Raw genomic sequence first — 10527 nt, 5'->3', positions numbered from 1 at the left:
ATGTCTAAAGGTTTTTCTATTTTTAGCTCCAGAGATCCCTAAAAGGGGCTTATCAAATTAATATGAGCAAACGTGATAAAGGACTACCCAAGTATGCTACAGATAAAGTTTGGTAATCATCCATCAATTGGTTCTGTAGAAGCAGACGTTTAAAGGTATGTCTATTTTTAGCTTTAGCGGCTCCTAAAAGGGGCCAATCAAATTATTATGATCGAACTTGATAAAATACTACCTAAGAATGCTACAGACAGAGTTTGGTGATCATCCATTCATAAAGTCTGTAGGAGAAGATGTCTAAAGTTTTTTCTAATTTTAGCTCTAGAGACTCCTAAAATGGGCCAATCAAATTAATATGAGCAAATGTGATAAAGGACTACCCAAGAATGCTACAAGGTTTTGTGATCATCCATCAATTGGTTCTGTAGTAGAAGATGCTTAAAGGTTTTTCTATTTTTAGCTCTGGTGACCCCTAAAAGAGGTCAATTGAAATGACTTGAGCAAATTTAAGTGTGACTGGCACAAGGATGCTACAGAACAAATTTGAGGTAAATCTGCCCAGCAGTTTCAGAGAAAATGATTGCTGACGCATGACGACGGACGCCGGAGCATCCCCCTTGATACTAATAGCTCACCCTAAACCTTCGGTACTGGTGAGCTAAAAAAGATCGTCCAAACTGAACGGAACACCGTTACTTTTCATTCTGGACATAACCACTCATTTTGTCAGGGGCGAAAATAACATAAGCAAGTTCTAACTGAATAGCGAAAATTTGCAGGCTATGACCAGACAGCAGAGGTGTGTCAACTCATCTTGGTCTACACTGCTCGCATGGAAAGATTCACTTGCCACCAGCTGGTTAAATGAAAATCAATGATTAATTTATGTGCACTTCAAGTGTTAGATTTAATGATCTTAATAAATAAGAATGTGTTTAAAATCAACACGTTGTTTAAGTATCGTAAAACGTTTAACAGTTGTCACCTTCAACTGTGTATCTGTTACTGATAATATGAAGATTCTGGAAAAAGGGAGATACCGCAAATAATTTAAACTGTCATTCACTATCAGATGGTCTACCTTGATATTTATTTGAAACTTGAGACCTTGACTAAAACTAAGTAAAGTTTACATTTTATTAAGAGAACTGCTTTAGACCCTTTCGCTTCACAGCTTAAACACAACTTGAAAGATCTAATACGATAAAATATCATAAGAGTGTCCTGTATGACTGACTGTACACTGTGGTATCTACGCATCCGTGAACGTTGCTTTCACTTAATGGTCCCTTTTCTGTCATTATAGACAATTTCAAATGAATTCGAATTTCATATGCAATTTACTAGAAAATAATTATATATAACGCTGAACTGTTTCAGTGAAATAGCAACAATGCGCTTTGGGTATTGCAACAAAAGCCCGATGGTAAAACATTTAAAGAATATATACGAGACATTTAATGACAACTGTCGACATTCTAAAATCTATCAATATCAAAACTTAATATGACATATAATGTAGAAGTTCATAAATTAATCATAGTGACAAATTTGAAAATGATTATTTATTTACAAAAACATAATTTTTATATGCCCGAAAGGGCATATTATGTTATACCCCCTGGCGTCCGTCTGCCTGTCCGTCCGTCCGTCCGTTAGCAATTTGTCCGTTAGAAATTTGGTTTACGGAGCATAACTTAAGTTCCTTTTGGCCAACAATGTTCAAGCTTCATTGGATGATTGTCCATATTGGGTAGAAGACCCCTATTGATTTTGGGGTCAAAAGGTCAAAGGTCAAGGTCACTATTACCTTAAAACTGAAAACAGTTTCCGGAGAATAACTTAAGTTCCATTTGACCCACAATGTTCAAACTTCACAGGATGATTGTCCATATTAGATAGAAGACCCCTATTGATTTTAAGGTCACAAGGTCAAAGGTCAAGGTCACTTTTACCGTGATACTGAAAACAGTTTCCGGAGCATAACTTTAGTTCCATTTGACCCACAATGTTCAAACTTCATTGGATGATTGCCATATTGGGTACAAGACACTTATTGATTTTGGGTCACAAGGTCAAAGGTCAAGGTCGCAATTACGTTTATACTGAAAACAGTTTCAGTAGCATAACTTAAGTTCCATTTGGCCAACAATATTCAAACTTCATAGGATTATTATCCATATAAGGTAGAAGACGCCTATTGATTTTGGGGTCAAAATGTCAATGGTCAAGGCCACTTTTACCTAAAAATTGAAAACAGTTTCTGGAACATAACTTAAGTTCCATTTGACCCACAATATTCAAACTTCATAGGATGATTGTCCATATTAGGTAGGAGACCCCTCTTGATTTTGGGGTCACATGGTCAAAGGTCAAGGTCACTATTACCTTAAAACTGAAAAACAGTTTCCGAAGCATAACTAAAGTTCAATTTTGCTCACAATATTCAAACTTCATAGGTTGATTGTCCATATAAGGCAAAATATCCCTATTGATTTAGGGGTCACTAGATTAAAGGTCAAGGTCACAATTACCTTAAAATCAAAAACAGTTTCTGGAGCAAAACGTAAGTTTCATTTTGCCCATTTTATTCAAATTTCATAGGATGATTGTCCATGATTGGAGTAGAAGACCCCTATTGATTTTGGGGTCACAAGGTCAAAGTCACTTTTACCTTAATACAGAAAACAGTTTCCAGAGCATAGCTTAAGTTCCATTTGGCCCAAAATATTCAAACTTCATAATATGATTGTGCATATTGGATAGTAGACCCCTATTGATTTTTGGGTCACAAGGTCAAAGGTCAAGGTCACTATTACCGTGATACTGAAAACAGTTTCCATAGAGCATAACTAAAGTTCCATTTGGCCCGCAATATTCAAACTTCTTAGGATGATTGTCTATATAAGGTAGAAGACCCCTATTAATTTTAGGGTCACAAGGTCAAAGGTTAAGGTAATTATTAATAACTTAAGTATTAATCAACCTACATCTGTAAAATTTCATAGGATGAACAGCTAATTCCCATGTGTTACAAATGCTTCATCCTTACTAAAAAAACACTTTCGGGCATATAATGCTCCGCCTAGCGGTGCTCTTGTTTGTTATCGACTGATCAAATAAAACCCAAAAAGATACGGTTTGTAAATATTTATTACAAACAAATAAAAAAATATTTACTATGATATCCTATGCGACACGTCCAGGTTAGCTATACTATAATTACCGCGCTAAGTCATGGTGGTGCTTGGGATAATCACGTGATATTGACACGGAAGTCATGTAACGATACAAAAATGCCTGCCCCCCCCCCCCCTCGGACAGTATCTTCTACCGATAATATAATATGAAATTAACACTTGATATTTAAAGTTTGTAAAGATTATCGATTTACTATAAGCAACTTTTGTCTCTACCCGATTATGTTGATGTTTTTTTTATTGGCTTAAAGCATCATGTAATCAATACAAATGAAAAAGTGAACTAATTTCATTTTCATTAAGATTATGCCTTAAATCGGACATACGAGTCTAACACTTTTAATTACAGTACAAATAATTTGATAAAACAATCCAAGAATTATTCAATATAATAAAATAGCATTGCAAATTATACATGCATATAAAGTGTAAGTTTGTGAATAACAAATCATCCCTATAAAAACATAAAAGACTCAACCAAAACAAGCGTCTGCTTCTTTACCTAATCATGTAGTTGCATGACCATGATTTGCAAACCAAATTGAAGAGATAAACCTATTTTAAAAATAATATTATGACCACAGCAGATTTCGTACAGAAAAACAGTTTCATTGTAATGTATCATTAACCAAAGATATTCGTTGGTTATGTCAATATAGCCGTTGTAAGAAAAATACAAAACAAGAAAAAAAAATCAACATAGTCTTAGCTGAAAGGATATTCAAGGCTGATAAAAGACACTCATAGTTCATCATGTTCACGATTCTCATTCAGTGGGACTTCATCATGTTTACGATTCTCATTAAGTGGGACTTCATCATGTTTACGATTCTCATTAAGTGGGACTTCATCATGTTTACGATTCTCATTAAGTGGGAATTCATCATGTTCACAATTCTCATTCAGTGGGACTTCATCATGTTTACGATTCTCATTAAGTGGGACTTCATCATGTTTACGATTCTCATTAAGTGGGACTTCATCATGTTTACGATTCTCATTAAGTGGGACTTCATCATGTTCACGATTCTCATTAAGTGGGACTTCATCATGTTTACGATTCTCATTAAGTGGGACTTCATCATGTTTACGATTCTCATTAAGTGGGACTTCATCATGTTCACGATTCTCATTTAGTGGGACTTCATCATGTTTACGATTCTCATTAAGTGGGACTCCATCATGTTTACGATTCTCATTAAGTGGGACAAGTATGAATATGTTCTTAGGGTCAAATTTTGAAGGGTCAAAGTCTGGATACTGCAAGCTTTCAAGCTCTTTTCGTTGTTCTTCCTTGTTGCTTATTTTCCTTTTTAGAATATATTTCCTTGAGCTTTGAAGTAAAACTTCCTTTTCCATATCAGTAACAGAAACATGTTGCACATTAACACCTTGAACGTTTTCAATAATGATGAAAGCATATTCCGCACCGCCAAAATGATCAGTGTGAGAAGGATGAAGGGTAGTGCTCCAGAAGCCTCGTACAGTCAACGTTGACCCTTCTGTTAGGTTTTCGGGAATAGAAGACCCACCATCTTTTTCCCCCCTGAATGTATACTCAAATGTTTCATGTCCGATTTTATGTAGAGCTTCATTCAGCAACTTTTCACTTTTTTGCCAAATAAAATCAGGGTTTTCGCTCCTTATTGCTTCATTCAAGCTTCTGTAGAAAGTCGCATTCGGCAAGTGCTTATACTCGTCAGAGTTTGTGTACAAATTAATAAGCATTCCCGCCGATTTAAGATCATCTTCCCATGTTTTAAATCTCGGTTCTTGCATCTTTTTCCTTGCATTTCCTGTACTCTCTGTCATAGAATATTTCTTATCGAGTTCTTGGAATAGATCATTTACAGCATTCGAAAATTGGTCAATGTTAACATTTGGTGTTTTCTTGGAAACTTCGTCTTCATCATGTTTACGATTCTCATTAAGTGGGACTTCATCATGTTTACGATTCTCATTAAGTGGGACTTCATCATGTTCACGATTCTCATTAAGTGGGACTTCATCATGTTTACGATTCTCATTAAGTGGGACTTCATCATGTTTACGATTCTCATTAAGTGGGACTTCATCATGTTCACGATTCTCATTAAGTGGGACTTCATCATGTTTACGATTCTCATTAAGTGGGACTTCATCATGTCTACGATTCTCATTAAGTGGGACTTCATCATGTTCACGATTCTCATTAAGTGGGACTTCATCATGTTTACGATTCTCATTAAGTGGGACTTCATCATGTTTAGGATTCTCATTAAGTGGGACAAGTATGAATATGTTCTTAGGGTCAAATTTTGAAGGGTCAAAGTCTGGATACTGCAAGCTTTTAAGCTCCTTTCTTTGTTCTTCCTTGTTGCTTATTTTCCTTTTTAGAATATATTTCCTTGGGCTTTGAAGTAAAACTTCCTTTTCCTTAGCAGTAACAGAAACATGTTGCACATTAACACCTTGAACGTTTTCAATAATGATGAAAGCATATTCCGCACCGCCAAAATGATCAGTATGAGAAGGATGAAGGGTAGTGCTCCAGAAGCCTCGTACAAGGACCGTTGACCCTTCTGTTTGGTTTTCGGGAATAGAAGAATTACAACATTTTTCCCCTCTGAATGTATACTCAAATGTTTCATGTCCGATTTTATGTAGAGCTTCATTCAGCAACTTTTCACTTTTTTGCCAAATAAAATCAGGGTTTTCGCTCCTTATTGCTTCATTCAAGCTTCTGTAGAAAGTCGCATTCGGCAAGTGCTTATACTCGTCAGAGTTTGTGTACAAATTAATAAGCATTCCCGCCGATTTAAGATCATCTTCCCATGTTTTAAATCTCGGTTCTTGCATCTTTTTCCTTGCATTTCCTGTACTCTCTGTCATAGAATATTTCTTATCGAGTTCTTGGAATAGATCATTTACAGCATTCGAAAATTGGTCAATGTTAACATTTGGTGTTTTCTTGGAAACTTCGTCTTCATCATGTTTACGATTCTCATTAAGTGGGACTTCATCATGTTTACGATTCTCATTAAGTGGGACTTCATCATGTTCACGATTCTCATTAAGTGGGACTTCATCATGTTTACGATTCTCATTAAGTGGGACTTCATCATGTTTACGATTCTCATTAAGTGGGACTTCATCATGTTCACGATTCTCATCAAGTGGGACTTCATCATGTTTACGATTCTCATTAAGTGGGACTTCATCATGTCTACGATTCTCATTAAGTGGGACTTCATCATGTTCACGATTCTCATTAAGTGGGACTTCATCATGTTTACGATTCTCATTAAGTGGGACTTCATCATGTTTAGGATTCTCATTAAGTGGGACAAGTATGAATATGTTCTTAGGGTCAAATTTTGAAGGGTCAAAGTCTGGATACTGCAAGCTTTTAAGCTCCTTTCTTTGTTCTTCCTTGTTGCTTATTTTCCTTTTTAGAATATATTTCCTTGGGCTTTGAAGTAAAACTTCCTTTTCCTTAGCAGTAACAGAAACATGTTGCACATTAACACCTTGAACGTTTTCAATAATGATGAAAGCATATTCCGCACCGCCAAAATGATCAGTATGAGAAGGATGAAGGGTAGTGCTCCAGAAGCCTCGTACAAGGACCGTTGACCCTTCTGTTTGGTTTTCGGGAATAGAAGAATTACAACATTTTTCCCCTCTGAATGTATACTCAAATGTTTCATGTCCGATTTTATGTAGAGCTTCATTCAGCAATTTTTTACTTTTTTGCCAAATAAAATCAGGGTTTTCACTCCTTATTGCTTCATTCAAGCTTCTGTAGAAAACCGCATCTGGCAAGTGCTTATTCTCGTCAGAGTTTGTGTACAAATTAATAAGCATTCCCGCTGATTTACGATCATTATCCCATGTTTTAAATCTCGGTTCTTGCATCTTTTGCCTTGCATTTTGTATACTCTCTGTCATAGAATATTTCTCGTCCAGTTCTCGGAGAAGATCATTTACAGCATTCGAAAATTGGTCAATGTTAACATTTGGTGTTTTCTTGGAAATTTCGTCAAGATGCACACCTGGTTATAAATGTAAAAGATATTAACATATAATAAATATCAAGAAAATAATAATGAAGGAAGTATAACAGTATGAATTATTTATATTTATCATTTGTATATTTTACAGATATATATCAAAACACATTAGCATTAATAAAAGTTGGGTTTCCTTTGCAAACAATTTTAATTACAACTGTATGGTTTTTATTATTTTCCGCTTTATCATGTTTAATATAGATTGACTTCTTTTCAAAGATCGACAGAACGTTTTTAGTTCAAGTACAATAATGCTTGAGTCTGAAATAAAAATGTTTGTTCTGTTTTAATATCAAAGCAATAAACCAGGTGATCCCATCAATCTATATCAGTTTCTTTTTGCATTGAAATATTAACATAATATTACACCCGTAATTAATGCCACGGATATTTTACAACCACGCATTTTTAAGGTAACTGCCAACAGTTTTCAGTACATTCAACAAGAGACTTGTTATTTCAACAATATGATATTCTTCCTCGTTGAAACGCTCTGTTTCTAGTAAGAATTAGCTATTATAGTAGATGAAGCACACAAAACCTATAATCATAATCGGCCCGCTGAACACGAGCACGTGCAAACACTGTAACAATAATGTCACATTTTACGTCACTGTGAAGTGAAAGTTAGGATGTTAGCACTGATCGCTTAATTTTATGATTACAACTTCAGCGTAATTTTACAAACACAGTTTAATTGTAAATTTAAAGGAATAAAAACCCCAAAATTTTATTCCGAAAAAATAAAACTTTCTACTTCATTCTTTGCAAATAAGGGAAGCAACTGTGTATAAGATACTGTACAGTTAAAGAATGAAATATCAAACTAATTAATCAAGTGCTACTATAAGATATTAACATAGATACACGTCAGAGGCGAGCCTGAAAGTGATAATCCGCCAAGTAATTTATAATGCCCTCGGTCTGAAGCCGATGATCATCAAGATTCCGGCCATGCTCTGCCGTGTATAAACCTTTAAATAATTTAATACAGAAACTAGAACAACATACTTTAAAATAGATTTAGTATATGTTATCGTACAAAGTAAATTCAAAATTATTCTTAACGTTATACAATTATAACTTAAGAATGGTAAAAATTTTACGTTCTGAATTTTAAAGCTATAGTTTGATAAGTAAAAAATACAAATTGAATAAATTAATGATTAGTCTTACTTTACGTCTACGGTAAGTATCTTCCCCATTGCCTCTAGTTTTTATTTCTTTAATTACCCCCCCCCCCTTCCCCCGGTCTCCTGTCCCCTTCCCCTTTGTGGGCCTATTATTATTTTCTTTGAATTCCTAATCAGTTCCAAATTATTTATCATTTAATGATTAACCTGTCCGTGCTCTGTCTTTGCCCTGTCCTGTTTTTGTTCGGGGTCCGCCTGGGCTCCTTGCCGTTGGTTCTTGTTGCTGGGTCATATGGGGGTTGCGTTCATTGAACGCCGCCTTTCCTTGTTGATCTTGTTTATCATATTTTAATCAATAAAAACATGCATTAAAGTAGCGACTAAAAATATTTACATTATAAATATATTATCAATACTCTGAGTGGAATAGATAAAAACATTCTGCACGTCTTAAACTTTATGAAATGTAAAAAATAAACATTGTATTGTAAACACAATTGCGGTTGTCAATCATTTTCCATATATATATTTAAAGTCTATTGAAAAGGTTAAATCCACTGAAAACTAAATAGTTTGATCTTCAACTACTTTGAATAGCAAAGTTCCCAAACAGAACATAGAACAGAAACTAGCAATCACTATTATGTTGTTTGATTTGTATGTTAAAAAAAACCCAAACAAAAACAACAACAATAACAATAACCCCCTGAATGATTTCAACTGGCATAGTTTCAATATTGTGTTGCCAATTAGACCGCATTTATTTGTGACATCGTATCAAAAAGTTTTACCAACATCAAACTAATTTTATGACAAATTTTTTTTATTTATTTTAACAACTGCCTACTTTGTGTTTTGATTATAACTTAATTTAAAATATAACGAAAGTAAGTAGTACATTAATTTTAAAACAAAAAGGTTTCGATAATTCCTGCGCATATATGAAATTTGAACGGAAAAACGTTGAATTTCATTAGAGGCTATTAATCAATGAATTAATCAATCAATCAATCAATCAATCAATTCAATCAATCAATCAATCAAACAAACAATCAATCACCTATTCCCAATCGGTCAATTATACCATTTTACCTTGTTTATGATTAAAATTAAAACAATGAAAATTATTCTATAAAAAGAGAAAGGTGATACTGCTAATTTAGAAAGTTAAATATAAACATGTATTCATTGATTAAACTATATTTTTCGTTACCTTTAATCGAAAAGCACATTGCAAGTATATATATGAATGGAAAATGCATATTTTCCTTTTCTGGTTTTATTATGCCTGTATTGTCAACTCCACGGCTATAACTAAACGATTTTTGAAATCAGAGATATTTTAGGCACTTTACTTATTCCAGGTATTTTTTTCCTTTAACTAAGTATATTACTATATATACATATATCTATATTAGTAATCCGATATAGCCAAAATAACTTTAGTATCGAAAAAAAGCTGAGTTGAAGAAAGTAACAGTTCAAATGACAGATAATGACTGATCAAAATTCATAGATATGAAACGATACACTAAGGAGAATATAAACGTAAGGGAAGTAAATAAAGGTACGAACATTGATATTTTGGTATTTTGTATACTTGAAAACATTTTTTTATAATACGTTCGATATATAGACGATTTGAAAGCTTTGATCTGGAAGCTACATTGTAATCTACAAATAAACCCATAGTCAGGTTTTCATAAACTATATTGAATTCAATGACTTTAATGTAGTGAATTTACATTATAGAGAATTTCTTTTTATCTGTTTAAGCTTTTATTTTTTCCAGAATCGATTACAAATATTTTTGTTTTACATAGCTTGATAAATGCTTATAAATTTTGCTGTTTTCTTGTAAAGGCGTAACAGTTACTACATGTTCATATATCTATGTGATATTTTTCACTTTGAACCTCTAATACGTGTACCCCATGTACTCTATTGTTGCTGTACTATTTTCTTACAAGAAAAAGATATTAGAATAATTAAAAAGTCTCAAATTTCCAACTAGGTCGACATCATATTAGTTATGCGTAGTCATTTAAAATAAAATTAAAATCATAGTCACTTTTACTTTTATCTCGACATTCGTGTTGCAGTTTAAAGTTTATAATTTTATGCAAGAAGTTAACATGTCGAAAT

At 33.7% G+C, this 10527-nt stretch overlaps 1 protein-coding gene across 4 annotated transcripts in view; it reads right to left on the bottom strand.

Moving 5' to 3' along the window:
• Positions 1-2978: 2978 nt before the first annotated feature.
• The window catches only part of LOC132730561 (uncharacterized), a 51820-nt gene continuing 44271 nt past the window's right edge, over positions 2979-10527 (bottom strand). The window contains exons 1-3 of one of the 4 annotated variants that reach the window (XM_060716520.1): positions 9596-9998; positions 8590-8715; positions 2979-7231 (exon numbers count right to left, since the gene is read on the bottom strand). In XM_060716520.1, the coding sequence (XP_060572503.1) occupies positions 3939-7231; positions 8590-8715; positions 9596-9644 (3468 nt within the window). In that variant the 5' untranslated portion in view covers positions 9645-9998 and the 3' untranslated portion in view covers positions 2979-3938. Of the gene's footprint in view, positions 7232-8589; positions 8716-9595; positions 10003-10527 lie in introns of those variants that run through there. The other 3 variants (XM_060716518.1, XM_060716522.1, XM_060716521.1) reach the window with 3 other exon arrangements.

The sequence above is a fragment of the Ruditapes philippinarum genome, unplaced genomic scaffold (assembly GCF_026571515.1).
Source record: "Ruditapes philippinarum isolate M1 unplaced genomic scaffold, ASM2657151v2 ctg1725_1_1_1_1, whole genome shotgun sequence".
NCBI classification, from domain to species: domain Eukaryota; kingdom Metazoa; phylum Mollusca; class Bivalvia; order Venerida; family Veneridae; genus Ruditapes; species Ruditapes philippinarum.
The sequence above is the reverse complement of the archived record's forward strand: the minus strand, read 5'-3'. Positions and strand labels throughout refer to the sequence as shown.